Source organism: Megalops cyprinoides, chromosome 21 (assembly GCF_013368585.1).
Source record: "Megalops cyprinoides isolate fMegCyp1 chromosome 21, fMegCyp1.pri, whole genome shotgun sequence".
NCBI classification, from domain to species: domain Eukaryota; kingdom Metazoa; phylum Chordata; class Actinopteri; order Elopiformes; family Megalopidae; genus Megalops; species Megalops cyprinoides.
The window spans coordinates 8,645,738-8,663,140 of record NC_050603.1 but is presented as its reverse complement, the minus strand read 5'-3'; the positions used below and the strand labels follow the sequence as shown (position 1 = coordinate 8,663,140).

At 41.2% G+C, this 17,403-nt stretch overlaps 2 protein-coding genes across 2 annotated transcripts; one reads left to right on the top strand and one right to left on the bottom strand.

Moving 5' to 3' along the window:
* Nucleotides 1–136: 136 nt before the first annotated feature.
* LOC118768870 (adaptin ear-binding coat-associated protein 1-like) lies at nucleotides 137–6,083 on the top strand. The gene is made up of 8 exons (XM_036515830.1): nucleotides 137–428; nucleotides 1,228–1,328; nucleotides 2,252–2,356; nucleotides 3,153–3,234; nucleotides 3,420–3,528; nucleotides 3,689–3,836; nucleotides 4,460–4,553; nucleotides 4,857–6,083. The coding sequence occupies exons 1-8, from the start codon at nucleotides 334–336 to the stop codon at nucleotides 4,912–4,914; spliced, it is 792 nt and encodes a 263-aa protein (XP_036371723.1). The 5' UTR covers nucleotides 137–333; the 3' UTR covers nucleotides 4,915–6,083.
* A 4,017-nt stretch (nucleotides 6,084–10,100) lies between these two features.
* LOC118768970 (serine/threonine-protein kinase SBK1-like) lies at nucleotides 10,101–15,227 on the bottom strand. The gene is made up of 4 exons (XM_036515966.1): nucleotides 14,570–15,227; nucleotides 12,609–12,753; nucleotides 11,632–11,834; nucleotides 10,101–11,071 (listed from the first exon to the last, which is right to left on the bottom strand). Exons 1-4 carry the CDS (start codon nucleotides 14,573–14,575, stop codon nucleotides 10,349–10,351), a joined length of 1,077 nt encoding a protein of 358 aa, XP_036371859.1. The 5' UTR covers nucleotides 14,576–15,227; the 3' UTR covers nucleotides 10,101–10,348.
* Between the last annotated feature and the right edge of the window lie 2,176 nt (nucleotides 15,228–17,403).

Below are 17,403 nucleotides of genomic sequence, written 5' to 3'. Positions count from 1 at the left end.
CATAAAAAAACATAAATACGCCAATAGACTGGCTGCCTCGTGCTCCCTCTCTGAGTAATATGCGGACGGCATCTTCCGATCCCCATCCATATTAATGAATTTGCGCAGAATCTGCGCAGTGTGACGCCCTAAAATACGACCGTGCACCAAGGTTATGTTCTAAAACGCAATGCTGCGCAGACACGCAAATACAGGGATCCGTACGTCATTTGAATGTCCCGTCCTAGCCGCCGTGCTGATTGTATCAAATGATCCACACACTATGAAAATTCAGTGAATCTGCGCAGTTGACGCCCTAAAACACGACTTGAGAATTGTTTATTTAGGATCAAGATGGCGACCGTGGGTGGATACGAGTCGGTCCTATGTGTTAAGCCCGATGTAAATGTTTACCGCATCCCTCCACGGGCAACGAATCGTGGCTACAGGTAAAGGACTCCGCTGCCGATGCAACCAGCTCTTATTTAGCCTCAGGGCTTCAGCAAGTTCGTTGAATATTGCTAGCTACTCGCTAATGTCAACGCAGCACACGAGCAAGTTACCTGCACAGACAGTTATCATCTTTCAGATGAGTCAGCTGGTTGTCTAGCTTGGTCACTTTGAGTCAGAAAACTAGAACGTGGCTTCCTGTATTTTTAGTGCAGTTTGTGGCTATTTGATTATGTTGTACGAACACCAGGTGTTTGTGGAGCGTCTGTGTCTCCCAGGCTGTGTTTTTATTTGACTGATCTTATGCCAGACAGATAACTTGTTTAAGATATAATGTTTGTAAAACGCCGTTAAGTAAGCGCTGTACATACACCTCTTTCAAGATTAGGTGAGTAACTGATGATGGAGATGCGGCTTGAAAACTTGTGTGCTGCCTGTACTTTACACAAGTGTACGGCACGGACACGCTGTTGGGTGAAGCGCTTTTTAATTTCTTATCCAAGCTAGTGGCTTCAAATAGTGGGTATGGCGCCATAGTAATAGTAGTTTTATTTTAAGGTCATGCTAGGAAAGACATTTTCAACCCAAAAATGTTATTTTCTTTTTACATTTCTACACAAGCGTAAAAGAGCCATTTGGCAGGTGCAAAACAATATCGTAATGTCGGACCAACTTAAGCCACGTTGAACCCATCTCAATGTATTGATGTTTGAATTAACTAATCAATTTTATGTGTTATGGCAAAAGTGCATTTCTCCTGCTTATCGTTTTGCCTTGTATTGGCTGTTGTGTCACTAGAGCGGCAGACTGGAAGCTGGACGCGCCTGATTGGACAGGACGTATGCGAATAACCGCTAAGGGCAAAGTGGCGTACATCAAACTGGAAGACAAAGTCTCCGGTGAGATAGGGGGTAGAAAGTTGGGGGTAGTAGTACACCATGTAAACAGACTTATAGTTTTCTTCTGGCTGGTTTTCCTTGGCTTTACCACTTTATTTTCTGACAATTGGGAATGTATAATGGTAACATCTGTCCTGCAACTTGATAAACAGTCCAAAGTAGCAGATGGCATTGGATTTAGTGTAAGAATACGGTCCAATAATCATGTTGTTGATGGATAGAAACAGACACACGTTTTATTGCTCAAAAGTCTACACTCATTTTACACTAAATAGTTTACACTTATTTTTGGAGTATTTTGGGGGTATTTCTCCTTTGTTTTGTTTATAATTGAAACAACTGAATACACCCCGGCTTCGCGTCCTGCTACAGAGCCGCAGAGCAACTCAGCATTCAGTAGGAAAGGTTATGTGGCACCTTCGGTCTGTGAACACTCCTCTTTCTCCAGCTGTAGTCTTGGTTTGCTTTTTTTACAAACAGGTGTTGCTTCAGCCATATTTCCAACCCTTCTCATACTGTGTAATTCCTTCTTGTAATACCTGTAAACTGCAATGAAAAATACTTATTGATTAGAGTGCTGTGTTGCTCTGTTCTCCTGACAGGACTTAAGGTATCCATTTGTACAAATCGCTGCATAATGATACAGTGAAAGTTTAACAACACCATTCTTAAACTGCCACTAGCTCTTAGCATTGTTAGCATTTAAATTAGCGAGCTAGCCATAACAAAATGAAAAGAAGCCAGTTATTTATCTGTTATCGGTATTATCTCCATCCATGTATGCGAGACAGGGGGCGTAGACAGGGTGCTGTTGACTGCGTTATGTAATCTAGTACACAGACTGGTGATGCTCTGGAAACAGCCCGTGGTGTGAAAGCTGTGTGTCAGTAAATTAATGGTGCTGTAACCCTCCTGTCATTTAGGGGAGCTCTTTGCTCAGGCGCCTATTGAAGAATACCCTGGCATTGCAGTGGAAGCCGTGAGCGACTCCAGCCGCTACTTTGTCATTCGGATACAGGACGATTCTGGTGTGAACATCTATATTTTAAATCTCCGAGTGCTTTGTGTGCTGTTCTTGTTCTGTATTTCTTTTTTTTTGTGGCTGCTTTCTAATTCTTTGTGAAATACCTCTGCCGATCAGCCAAATGTCTGTTGTTATGAGGAGTGAGTGTGCCCTCTCCCTTGTTTACTCTGATCCTGCTACTGCACGGTCCCTCAGACATTCAGACAACAGATGCATCATTAAGGCCATTCCATACAGTAAGATAACAGCTAAGATGAAATAATACAGTGGAGCCATACAGCAGCATATTTCTTTACTAGGAGTACTAGGAGTCCCTTCTGCTTCCAGCCACTGACCTGGGATCAGTTTGCTTAAAGGTAGTCCAGCCACAGTTATTATGTGACAAAAGCTGAAATTGGTCCAGCCTCGGAAGATGACCTGACAGTGACATCCTTCTAATCCTCCTCATCCCCGGGCTGTGTTCATTAGCCTCGGGTCACCTGGAAAAAAGCAACAGTTTTCCCTCTGCGACGCTGTTACTTTAAGTCCAAATGACTCACTGAATGACCAATCCTGGCAGCACCGCACCAACTTAAGCAGCTTGGAAGCAGTAATGCGGATTATTGTCTGTTTGCCTGGCCCTTGTTATTGTTCTCAAAATTAATTTATCAACCACTTCCGCAGGCAACTGAGGATATGTTTCTTTTGTAAAAATCCTAATGGGCCTAGGCTAAAAATTATATTAAGGGTGGATTTAATGTTCAGTAACAAATTCAAATGGATCCAAATTGATCACCTCTCTTCATTTCTCTCTCCCTCAGGTCGCAGTGCATTTATTGGTGTCGGGTTTGGGGACAGAGGAGATGCCTTTGATTTCAATGTGGCTCTTCAGGATCATTTCAAGTACGCTATAAAGATCATTTCTCCACCCAGCATAGTAACAGTGTGGTGATGTCTTAATTCAGTATTGACTGAGCTCTAATTCTGAAAACTTGTTATACGGTAATTCTCTAGTCATGTTTATTGCAATTCTCAATGCATGTATGTATTGTAAAGGTCAGTGTCTTGGGTGTGTTTCTCCATTGCAGATGGGTGAAACAGGATAATGAAATCAGCAAACAGGCTCAGCTTCCAGACTCAGGACCAAAGTTAGACCTCGGCTTTAAAGAGGGGCAGACCATCACTCTCAATATTGGGGTAAAACTACTGCTTATATTGTAATGTTGCATGTTCTAATGTAGTGAATTTAAGAGTTGCGTTGTAGACTTTAAACCCCCTATTAATTGTATTTGTAGTAAATTTTGTCCTCGTTGTCTGTCTGTCTGACTGTCCATCCGTCTCTGCTTATTCTTCTCAGCAAAGCAGGAAAAGGGACAAACCCCGCCAACAGGGGTCAGGTGGCCTTGGGCTCCTTCCTCCTCCACCAGGGGGAAAAATTGCCCCACCCCCATCCTCTGTCTCTTCCAATCAGAACACAGAACTTCTCACAGGAGGTGGAGACACTGGTACACTGTTTGTTTTCTAACAACAATGTTTTCATTAATGAATGTTTTAATTAACTCTGAAATATTTCACCTTATCCTTGATTTTGTCTTCACCATTGTAGGAAGCAGCTGCTGTAGTTAACAGTGATTATCACAAAGGGCTACAGTAGCATGTAGAAATAATTTTCCATTTCAGTCAAAAAAGGATTCACAGCAATTGTTCAGTATCCACAGTGGTTTTGTTAGAAACTTGGGGTGTGGCAATGTATATGCCAAAGTAGAGGTGTGCTTCTAACAGCATTCTGTACTTTAAGCTATGATACTGAAAAAATACCTCTATGATCTTTACCTAATGTTCAAAGTTACATAAGTGATAGTCATTTGTACCTCTGGTATGACCACTGGCTGACTATCACTGAGGTGTTTCATAAAATATATCATTTGATTTGTTTTTTTATAACTGCACTATAATTGCACTGCAATACTTTGCCTCTGTGTAATATCAGTAGAATTTTTCTGAGGTTAAATTCTGGTCACATCTCCATGTGTTCTAGTTTAGTATTTGAGATCTGATAGAAGTGACTGTGGGGGAGATATGTTCTGAGATGTCCCATCAATGATTCTTTGTTCTCTCTCTGTCTCAGGCTGTTTATTAGATCTTGATACTAGTAATTCCAACTCTGTGGTCCAGTCAAATCTTAGTGGTGACCTTTGGGGAGATTTCTCAACCTCTGCTAGGTAATCCCTCCAGTCTTTATCTTGAATAAACTTTCTCTGTGCGGTTATAATATACACAGAGCCCTTCATATTTATTAATACCCCTGATTAAATAATAATAAAAAACATAACATTATGGCATAGAAAATATGATGAAGTACTTCATACTTCATTTTGTTCCCATTCAGTCAGGGATGTGAATGAATACAGAGGGCTATGTACATGTTTTGCTCAAGAGAGTGAGTAGTGTGTGTTTACATCTTGTAATGTACTTTTAGACTGGATTAATATGTTGCTAATTTGTTGCGTTTGTTGTTTTCACAGTTTGCCGCCTCAGTCAAATCCGGCAGAGTCTTCCACTACCAGCTGGGTGAAGTTCTGAATTCCTTTTCCTGTTCCGTCGTGTTCCGTGTCACTCCCTTCCTTTGTCTTCTGCCTCTGTTCCACTCCAACAGGAACAATTCTGTTGTCTGCTGTACCCGCTCTCCTCTTTAAGCTGCAGCCATAAACCAAACTGCAAAAAATAGACTGAGACTTACAACAAAATATACTGTATGATAATGATGTCGAATTAATGTAACGTTTTATTGGAAACTAAATTGTAACGGATCTGGGTAAAAGTTTTGGGGGAGAAAAAAATGTAACCATTACAATAATAAATGCGGTATGTATACTGTACATACTTATCCGTGTAAATATGTGTATGTTTTTAGGGCCAGTGTTTTATAGATCTGAATTAAGTCTCAGTTCTGTCTGAGTTACAAGTATTGTCCAGTAATTATTGTACTGCATAGGTACATAAGTTAATCACACTGACATCCTACAGCTGCTGCTTCCCAATTAACACAAAATAATGAGACTGCAGTGTTGAGTTATGGATTGACAGTTAAAATGTGATGTGTGTGAGAGACCAGTAGCAACACAGTGCAGATCTGACAGGGGCTTTAAGGGAAGTTGTAATCTTTCTGAACCTTTAAATGCATACATTGTGTGGTCATACTGTACGTACAAATGTGCGCTCATGTTGGTGTAGCTGTTCTGTGGCTTTCATGACAGCATTACAGCACAATTAAATACGGTTTTGTAGTTGTCGGTGGCATTTACATTATAAGTTCATGTTGGGAAGGCATTTACCATGAAGTACATAGTAGTGCTGATCACTGAATCCTTACATGAAGACCTCTTAATGAGCCCAAACACATACATTAACACTATATCAAAAGAGAGAAGCCTTGATAGTTAAGAACGAACAAGATTAACCAATTCCAGCTGGATGGAAGAATTGGGGTGTTAAGTTGTGCTGTTGATCTCTCTTGTGTTCCCTTTAAGTTCTATACTGAATTTTTCTTTCTGCTGGTAATTGTTAACACACTGTATATTCACTCTACTGAACAGTATACCTATAATTACCATGCTGATAATACATGAATAAAAATTGGAGTTGTTTTCTGTGTGTTGGTATTAGTTGGTATGGCTATATTTGGAGAAACTAAGGGACATAAAAACATCTCTCCTGAGACTGTACATTTTAAAATATAATAAACAAAGCATTATGGCAAATATAAACTTGTTTCTCTGTTTATATATGCATACATAAATGCTGTGTAGAGATTTTGTAATGTTCCTCTTATTTGTCTTTAGAGGAGGACAAAATTGGGGAGATGGACCCTGAACTGTAGTAACTATATTACTGTTTCCAACCAATATTTGCCTTAAATCGTCTATGTGTGGCACATTTATTAAATAAAAAAAAGCAAAAACTTTGCATAAGTTAACTGGAAGTATGAAATTTTGTTTTCAGATAATCCCTTCAGATCTCTACAGCAGTGTCAGTATAGTTCAAAGGAATGGTGGATGAATTCATCGGGATTTTGCTGTTTGATCGTGTCATGGTTACAGTATTTTTTTAACTCTATTGAACTGCGTTTTGTGAAATAAGGAGCACCTCCAGCACAGCACAGCACAGCACATAAGGATGAATTTAAATTTAATAATTGTGACCAAGCTGGGATGTGACAAAAATTGCCAGACCAAAGCAATGAAGATTTGAAAGACAATTTAGCAGCATGTCCACTTGGGGGCAGAGTTATATTATCAATTTTGTCATTCAGTCTTGTTAGCACACATAGTCCCAGCTGGCTGGACTCGCTGCCAGCTCCACCATGCCGTCTTGGCTCGTTCACAGCACGCACATTGCAATTTTGAGCTTGATGTTTTATTACTTGTTATTCTGCAACTCTGCCTATGTTCTTGCAGTTTAAGACTTGGGTGGCATGTACTATGTCATAAACAGTCACTCCAGATGACCACATCAGATAATTGTTTTTAATATGAATTAATTTGATTAATCACACTCGTGAGAACAGCTACTTCAAAAAGTCTAACAACATTACACAATTGGCAATGAATATACGTCAGTCCTTGGACATGTAAGTGAAATGTACATTTGGCTGTTGCTAAGCGTATTCTGCGATTGTTATGCATGGTAGAGAGATGTATCTGTTGAGGGAAACAGCATGCTAATGATGTACTGTGGTATGACTGCACTGGAAGTGCACTTCATAGTCTCCTACCTCCTGAGTGGCTTTCTGCCTTTCTTTCATCCAGCTTCAAAGCAATTACTGTTTCATTTCTAGATGCTTGAATGTCTGATGAAGCCAGGATAAAAAAGTGTGTGCAATTTTTAGCTTTTATTCAATGTTCAGGTGCCTTTGTTATAGCCCACCAGACTGCTGCTAACAGTACACCTTTGACAAATTCCACACGAGACTGACGTTTTCTTTCCTTGTCTTCCATTTTCACTGCTGCAGCAGGGTATTTCATGGCGTCTGCATCACATAAATAGTTTACCGCGGGGGGCGTATTGCCGTTGTGCCTGTACGGGTCATTGTGCTCTGTGTAAGGTGAACAAAACCAAAGGCATGCTGGCAGCATCATATTCCAGCACTTCAGCCATTTGAAAATGATACTCTCGTGGGGTTGCTCCCAGTACGAGATAACCACAATAGTTAACCATTGATGTGCTCCGGTGTGGCCTCAGTGTGACAATGGCTTCAGTGTGGGGGTGCAAAATCAATTTATAACAACTTAGAAGTTGCACAAAGGTTTTTGTGTAGTTATTACTGCTTGAAAATTCAATACCTAGCCACTTAGGTAGCCGTGTGCGATTAATGCTAGTTTGTTTGAAATAATGTTTGACAGAATGTTAAAATGTGTATGTATATGTGAAAAAACATTCTGTTTTTACCAAGACATTATAAACCACTCTAGGAGTAACAAGCTGTTACTCAGTTACACGCAGTCACTGACTGTGTATAACTGAGTGTGTGTTTGTGGGGGTGGTGGGTGTTTGGGGGTGTGGGTTGTTGCAAGCATGAATCTGACTGTTTGGTACCTAGTTGTCTGCTCATTTCACATCACAGTCTCAATATAGCCAATACAAGTGCTATTTAACACCAGTGTCAGTGTGAAAACATGCAATAAATATAGATCACAGCAGTGGCAAACAAACATCACATGGTATTCCTACATTGCTACACTCCTTGAATAAGCGGCATGCAGTTTACAGTAGTACAACAAAGAGAGTGACCCTCATGTGTAATTGTGATTATCACTGATTTCTATGATTCTGCTGCAGAACACATTGAAAGTATCTTGTGAAACTGATTAATAGAAGTTGAAAGATAATATAAAAAAATTACTTTTTTAAACCATTGTATACAACATGTGTTTAATGCATTTGATTAGATAGTATATATAGTATATAAAGTATATAATAAAAATTTATGGAACAGAGCAAATTCAGGTTCAGGTTTGAATCTGTTAATGTCTCCTTCGTAGCTGCCACCAGGGAGAACGATGGAAAGATCCGTGGAAAATCAAACAAACGCTCTGAGGCTGTTTATCACTGCGTGCGCTAATGCACGGTATGTCGCGCACTTTGCAAACCTGACATAAGGAGGGTAACGGATGTTGCAACGGGGCCGCAAGCAGTGTGACGGAGTAAGCAAATTGGCCCTGCCGATGACACGCTGAGTGATGGAGGCAGAGCAGGGCAGGGAAAGTGAGAGGAGGACGTCAGGAGGAGGAGAGAGATTAGATGCTGTTACGGTATGTGCCGTCTGACTGAGCGCTCGCACGTTGCGTTAACGGACAAATGGGCAAGGGAGAAGCCGAGATGAGGGGGTCGGGGGGGTGGGGGGGGGTGGTGTGGAATACGAGCCTATAAACACTGGATAACTTCGATCCTTGTTTATTTGTGGAAGGGGTCATTCTCAGCCCTCCTTCCTCCACCCTGTTTCTACCTCCATCGCTCTCTCCGTCCCGCTCTCACCTTTCTCTCCTTGCTCCTCCCGCTAACCATCCCTCCCGCCTTTACCCGCCCCTCTTTTACAGGTCTCTCGCATTTTACTCATGTTCTTTCACACTTGCACAAGCACGCAAACTCACACTCGGCCCTCTCCGGCGCATATCAAATGAAATGTCAGAAGTCAGGGCCCACCGTAAGAGCTCACTTGAGCTATGTCTTGGTCCCGGTGGCCGTCTTTCATGTGTAATGGGGCAATTAAAATGTTCCTCCCGTCATATGACCCATCGTTAATGAACTTTGCTGCGCATGAAGGAGCGAGCCCAAACTGCGTCGTTAGCTTTTACCAGCGGGGAAGACGTTTCCTTTGCTCGAACACTGATGTCTTTATTTCCCCTGTCCATGTACCATTTTGACTTTTTGCTGTACCTCCGTGTCACTGCTTGTTAAACTCTGTGTCAGCCTTGCTTTATGCTTTATGTCTTTCTTTGTGCGTTGCACACCATCCATTCCTTTGTCAGTCACTAGTTTTACTTGTTTTTTTTTTGGTTAAATGGATTTCCCCTTCAAGCCACCAACAGGTACAAGCTCTGTTCTTCATTTCTTAGAAAAAGAATACCTCCAAGAACAATCTGCTGAAAGATGAAATAATTCCTACACCAATCTAGGGAGGAGATTACATTAAAAAAATTGTTTTCTGTGTGTCTGCGGCAGCACCGACCTAGCATTGCTGATTGAAATCGCAGGGGTTTGAGTGAAGGGGTTAATACACCATGTATGTGCTGAGTGTGCGGGCAGCCCTATGGAAAGGGAAAAATAGACCGAAGGTGATGATGGGCCGCAAAGTGTAAATAGACAGCGTCAGGCTATTTTTAGAGTGATCTGGAGTGCCTGTCTGAAGAGGGGGATCCTGGCTGTCGTAATAAGAGTGGCCAGCTTGATTTATAACCAGTCAGACATTTTATTTTTTGATTGCATTCCAGCTGGGCTCCCTGGCTATCAAATCCAGTTGAATTTGAAATTCAAGTTGCTGTAAGTTTTTAGGCTGTTTTGAGCTGAATTCAATCCTTTAACTTCACTCCTAATGTCTGGAATGTTCAGGAAGAAGAACGATGGGAAAGGAAGGGAGGTGTGTGAGCTGCACAGAGATGGCCACTGGATTCTGCACAAATTCACTCCGCAGCTTGAACAACCTTTATTTCACTATTGTTCAAACATAATGATATAATATGTACTTTTGTGTATAAATATGTCTCGAGTAATAAAAATATTATTATATTGAAAATACAAAGGATAAAAGCATGAAATTAAAAAAAATCCATAGCATTGATCCACAGTACACACCTATACTAAATACCATTAAACTTTGGCTTTATGGATGATCTTCTGCTTCCCATATCCTCATTTAGTGTCCCATATTCCATTTTCCCTCGAGTTATAACCGCTCACTTCATCACTTTCACTTCATCATTACCTTTTCATTCTCTGTTCTTTACCCCCCTTTCCTCTCTCATTTTCCTTGCTTCTCCCTCAGTGCTCCCTCTATTCCTCCTCCTTTCTTAAGTATCCAATCCCCACCGAGGTAACCCAGGACCTGCTCAGGCCTGGCCCTAAGCCAGGGCTGTGGGTTGAGCAGCTCCTGGAAGAGACAGTGGGCTAACGGGGTGAAGACAGCAAACTGCGGGGCGATGGGATTGGGTCCTGCTTGCTCTTTCTCCCTGAGAAACCACTCTCTGTATTTCCTGTATCCTGGGTCATCGGAGGACGTTTCTTTCCAAGGGTAAGACCCGGTCAGCATGGAGTAGACCAGGATTCCTAGCGCCCAGCTGTCTATACTGGTCTCAACTGACACCCAAAGGACATTCTTATTATCTCCCTTGCCTGTTCCCTTTTCACTCTTTACACCTGCAGGGCCGCCACTGCGCACCTCTATCTTACAGATCCTCTCTCCTGCTGTGCTGTTTTTATCTGGCCATATCTTTCCCTTCCTGCCCTTCGCCGCCTCTGTTTCGGGGGTGCAGTAGGGGGACTCGTACCACACCGCGGGGACCTGGGCCCCCCTTGGCTTGACCATCCCAAAATCGCCCAGTTTAACCCAGTGGCAGAGGCGGTCGCACAGGAACACGTTCTCGGGCTTCACGTCCCGGTGCACGAAGCCCAGAGAGTGGAGGTGAGACAGCGCCCCGCTGAGCTGTGACATCACCCTCTGCACGCACGGCTCCTCCACGCCAACCTGCGGACAGGGACATAGTGACGCACAGGCCTCCTCAAAGGACGCAACGTTGGTGGTGACACAACAACTTCCATGATGCCCATAGTGGGAAGATGAATGGGATTCATGACACGGGATTATATCCCATTTTGTCTTGGGTTAGGTCAACAAGGAAACACATTGTATTGGGATGAACTGCAGAGTGAACCCACACATGTAAACACACATGCATTCACAGATAGTCTCATGCTGAAAAAAAAGACTAAAACTCAAACATTACATTGGTGTCATTTAGCAGATGCTCTTACACAGTCTACATGTTTTACATGTTATCCATTCATACTGCTGGATATTTACTGCGGCATTAAGTACCTCACCCAAGGATTGCCCTTACAGCAGTGCCCCAGCAGGGAATTCAAACAGAAACTTTACCGTTACGTGCCCTGCTCCTTACCACTACGGTACACTGCCTCTTCCTCCCAGACAATGACCCACTGCCACTGACATGACAATAGATTGAGAACCTGACCCACATCACCATGGAGATGAATGAGCTACCACATGATCTTACACTCACTCACCTCTGGAACAATGATATCGTACAGGTCTCCATACAGCGCGGCTTGCTGGGCAAAGACGTAGTGAGAGGGGGTGGAGAACACAATGCCCAAGGCCCTCGTGAGTGACGGGTGGGTGCAGAAAGAGAGAGAGAGGTTGTACTCCCGCAGGAATGAAATGAGAGAGGTAGATCCACGGGGAAAGAGCTTCAGGGCCATGGGTGTGCCTTAGAGAGAGGGACAGTCGTGTGGTTAAAGGACATCAGACCATTAATAGTACACTGTATTATTGCTACATGAGAATCACACCTCATCAATAATTAGTTGAAGGACAGTGAATTTAGTAAAAGCTCTTCAAAAAAACAATGAACCCAAACTGATTTGCAATGCCTTCATTGTTTTGCAACCAGCTTCAAGCTAATTCTTACACAGAGCCCAGAATGCACTGGTTCTACCCTCCTTTTTTCTATGGTTTATGGCAAATTATGTTTATAAATCACACTCCTGTTATACATTCTTCAAAAATCCAGACACTGAGTTATGGTGTAGATGCAGTCGTATCTTTGTACACTAAGATCTTTTCTGTCCTTCTGTGTTGAATTGGAGTTTACACTGCACCCTGACTCATGGAAAAGAGTTGTTACCAGCTTTGCAATGCATTCTGGGAATAGAAACAGTTCATGAGTGTGACTTGAGTACTCAATTACATATAAATGTTTCAGAAATACTGATCCAAATCTAGAGCTTTAATGTTTGAGGACAGCCATGTGTACATGCTTTGAAGACACCTGCTTTGAAGTGCCCATTTATTGCTTGTGCATTAAAAATGGAAAATGCTATGAGGTGACAGGGCCTGAAAAAATATAGAAGGAAAGAGATATTTATCTGCTGTGGTAACTGGTTTTTCAATATTCATAAATAACCAGTTACTTAAGATACTACATGGCTACATGACACCAATGCAGAGAGAGAGAGTGGATGTGACAGAGAGATTTACTGACCTCTCTTCCTGTGAACTGCCAGCATGACCTTGCCATATGAACCCTCTCCCAGGAGCTTGATGACCTGGAAGTGATCTGAGGTCTCAAGTGATGTCATCGACTGGGCTGTCAGATGACATAGTGCATCTAACTGTCTTGCAGCCGCCTTGGAAAAAGATTTGGAATTATGTTCATTCATATAATGGCTGTACCGTGTTGATTTAAATATCGACATGATGTTGCTACTCAACAATGAATATGGATGCAATATTGCAAATTATCAGACATAACAGCAGTTTACAAAACATGACAGCAGTATGAGAGCACCCATGAAATCAACAGGATTAATAATGAATGCTGAACACGTATATTGATGAGTCTATGCACTAGATAATTTTGTGCTTGGCGCACAGCCCATTTCATATTTTGTGTTGCTTCAGACAAGTCTTCCAATAATAAGAGCAGTATATACTATTCATATGCATAAAAAACACCATGGATTATTATTTAATATGACATTTCCCAAAGGTTCGAGGCAACCTTTTAATAATGAATGTTTTAAAATGTGATCACTACCTACCAAAGTACTACCATTATGGATTTTATTTCTTCTATGTACAATAACTGCTGCCAATTAAATATACCTGAATCACAAGAATTGTAAAAAGTAAATCATATAACTGTAAATACTGTACTCAGATTTATTCAGTCACTAGCTATTTATTCAGTTCCTTTCTAACTAACACAATTGCCCCAATAAAGAAGTGATATATGTCTGGAGTTTAATATAATATTAATTATAAAGAGTTCATTTGTCACATGTTGCAATATACATTTTTTTTTTCAACTTTTTATATGTATACTGATGTGCAAAAGCCTGCGTCATGTTCAGGAAAACACACAAAGGTGTGTGTGTGTCTGTTTTTTATGTTTGTGTACACATATGAATAAGAAATCAAGACAGAAGGGTGTTATATCATAAAGAAAGAAAACACTGAGTGAAACAGATCTCATCAATATAATTTCTACTGTGTGGCATTTGAAACATAATCAGCAAGTACAGAGAAAGGTCAGCTGTGATTGATGAACTCAGCAATATTATATCCAAAAATTTTAAATTGAAGAGCAATATTTTAAGATGATGGCCCATGGAACACAGAGATGGCAGGCACTGCAATGACATTAAGGCTGGTAAAGACTCGGGTGTCAATCTATCTATTGTGCCATGGTCACACGATTGATGGACCCCTGACTTGTGACTTGAAGGAGGCGTTTCAGTCAGAAATCCTCTTTTAAGAAAGGGAAATAAGAAAGAAGGCTAAAACATACACATGTAAAGTTTTTAGTTTCCTCATCCATCAAAGTACAGATTTATTAAAAATGTCCAATTTCCACTTTCACACAGCAGTGTAATTGTGTTTTTATATTGCAGCATGTATGGTAAAATTGCATACAGTCATGGAAAACGCAGACAATTATGTGATGTTGAAGTAGAAAGTAATTATTATTTTTATATTACTTCTTTCAACTCAATAGACATTTAGTTCATCTTGATTTCAGATTTTAACAGTGTTTGTAGGCTCTCAGAATCGTGGTCTTAGAGCTGTCATTGTATGCGTTTAGTCAAAATCATAATTCATAAATTTAAGATTAGCTCAATCAAATGTAAAAGTCTGCAAAAGGACTGTATTAAGAATTAAGGAACCCAAAAGTATTCACAATAACTACCTTGATGTCAATTAAGGACAGAATACATGCTGTCAGGAAGCAAATGCTTTTGCTATACTGCTATAGGAGACAGAAGTCCTGAGACAATCAATATTATTCATCTACTAATAATCATTCGAATGACTACAGAATGAAACTGACATATTACTAAATTCACATATTAACTAAAACTTTTATTTATTTATTCACTTTGGTGAAAACACTCAAACGTCTTGTTCGAAAGGCTTCTTTAAAAAAAAAAGAAGTTTACTTACTGTCATGGCAAAGTTTTCTCAGTTCTGTCCGTTAAATGTTTCTTTCGGTCCAACGGTATCTACTTTTTCCTACATTTCTGTCATTTCTATTATATTTATTATGTGCATGTCCAGTTCTTTACAGATTCACATGTATCTTCGTATTTTTAATGTGGTGACACTTCTCCTCTTTCAGTCTGCTACTTTAATATTGCAACCTCTAACTCCTCCATTAGCCTCTATCTCTCTCCCCCTCTCTAAAATCTCCTGTCTGCATCACCTCAACTATTCAAACTCTTTTTATGTGTCCCTCTTGGGGGATCCATCACGGTCAGATCTGTCAGTCAGTCTGTCTACATCACCCTCCACCCTCCACATATCTCCCTCAGTGCCAAACTAACCCTCTCTCTCTTTTTTCCCATGTCTCCCCCCTCTCTCAATCTCTTATTCGCAGAATTTCAATGCAATGAACAGTTAATCAATGATTCACGCGGCCATAGTTGGCGAATAAGCTGTTTCCCAGCGGCTACCTTTTTCTCACTGGAGGTGCTAGAGTTGGCACTCAAGTGTGGAAAACCGTGTGACAACTTCAATAGAAACAGGTGCGCTTCTCAATAAATTCTCTAGCTACTTCCTAACTACTTCCTAAATTCTACTCGTCAAGAGAAGTTATACACTCCACCTGCTAAATACTTCCATATTTGCGTGCCTCTCTGCACAGTGGGTGTAAATGAAAGCACGGTCAATGAAAGCTGCGGATTCATCTCACATTACTCTCACATTTCCTATGCATGTGCTTACATTTTCTGCCTCCCCCCCTTCTCTCTCTCTCCCTCTCTCTCCCCCAACTCATCACGCCTTCCTGATTGACAAAACTAACAGCTGAAGCGTTGCCTTGCAAAACAGCTTAATCCACAAAATGGTGGCAATCTTCTCGTTCTCTGTCTTTTTGCCAACTCTGTCTCCTCCTCCTTGCCAGCTATCCCCCCATTCCACCAACTGGCTTTTCTAAGTCCCTCCCCCCTCTCCTTTTCAGTGCAGATGCATCTCCCTGTTAGCACTATTGGTGAAATGGTTACTAGTATACATAATACTGACACTTGCTTTTGCTATTACCATTGCAGCAGATACTAATCCATTACTGCTGCAGACATGTCTGCAGTGGTTAATGGCAGATGTTGTGTTTTATACTGTAACTGATTTAAAGTGTCCATCTCTCACATCCATTTAGCTTGGAAACTCAGACACAGAACTCCCGTGAACTTTATTGAGCAGTTTCTCTTGTGTTCAATTCCAGACCACGTAAATTAAGATTTAAAAATGTTGCAGAGTGTCTTCGAAACTGGGGACAGCTGTGAGGCAGTTATTTTAAATAACGGACTATGATATCAATACAGATTAAATAAACAGTGAAGGAATCAAGACAACTAATGTCTCTGAGACCAAAGTTAAGGTGGAGAAAAGATCAGATCAGACACCAATACTTTGACTATGGTAAATTGCATTGAGTGTCTAATAGATCAGCATCTGTACTGCCTTACTGCAGTTCAGAAAATAATCAGATGTGAACTGGAACCATTAACCTCTTGCAAAGAAAGAAATAATAAAAATTATATATATATATATATATATATATATATATCCCAACATATACATGGTTGGTTCACTACAGTGCTCATTCTGAACACAGGCTGAGCCCTATAGCCTGGGTATGACCCAAGCCATGTCATCACTTGCAAAGAGAAAAAAAAAATTATACACATATATATGTACCATCATATACATTACCAAATATGCAAGGACTGGCCACCATCCATATCCTTATTCCCAGCTGAAAGACCTTAAAGACCGAAGTCAGCTTGGTTAGCTACAGCGTTCATTCTGAACACAGGCTGAGCCCCACAGCCTGGGTTTGACCCAAGCCCTGTCATCAGCTGACAATGACTGGGAGCCCACTGTGGCAGAACCAATTGGCTTCTTTCCCCCAGGGATAGGGTTGGATGTATCGGCAGTGTTCCCTCGTCTCTCTGCGGCGGCTCCCTCTAACGGCCTGTGATATGCTTGTGAAGTCCGTCAGTGATGTCAGTGTGGATGTGCCCATCCTACAATCAGCATTTGCTCTGCTGTGGTGCATTGTGGGATATGAAATGTGGAAAAATAGCCATTTTCTGCATCCATGTGTGTCACAGTGCATTGGGCAAGAGTATGAGAAAAGAAACAATCCTGGTGAACAGCTGGGGGGGGGGGGGGGGGGGGGCATTAAGAAATGACTAAAATTATAAGAAAACCATTATAATTTAATAGGTTAATAACTGTTCAGGTAGTACATTTGGAAAGGACAATGTAAGGTTCAACCTTTGGGCATTTCCATGCCATATGAAATGAAATGCCAGTGCTGTGTTGAGAGCAGAGCAAGCAGTAAGTGCTGGGCATAAGCTTCATACTGAATCATCTGTGAGGCTTCAGATATATTCTCTGGATAATATTGTACTGGATCCTTTGAAGGTCAGGATTCCTTCAGGCAAAGCAGAGTTGATGCCATGCAGTCTCCCTCTCAGTGCAATAGTAAATCTGTATTCCAAACAGGGTGAAGAGAAACAGGTTTGTCTAATTAATGTAGCAGGAATGGATAAAATGAGGAGACGAAGCCTGTTGTTTCAAATCCTAAAGAGGGCCATCACATTTACACTACATTTGATGGTTTAGCAGATGCTCTTATTGAGAATTACAAGAGCACATACAAGAAGGTTAGGCTAAGAGTAGAAATGACGCTAAATCATAAGCGTCACAATCCAATAGTAGGAGTCAGTACATAACATGCCAAATTCTCTTAAATTCCATAGTGGGTGGGAGAA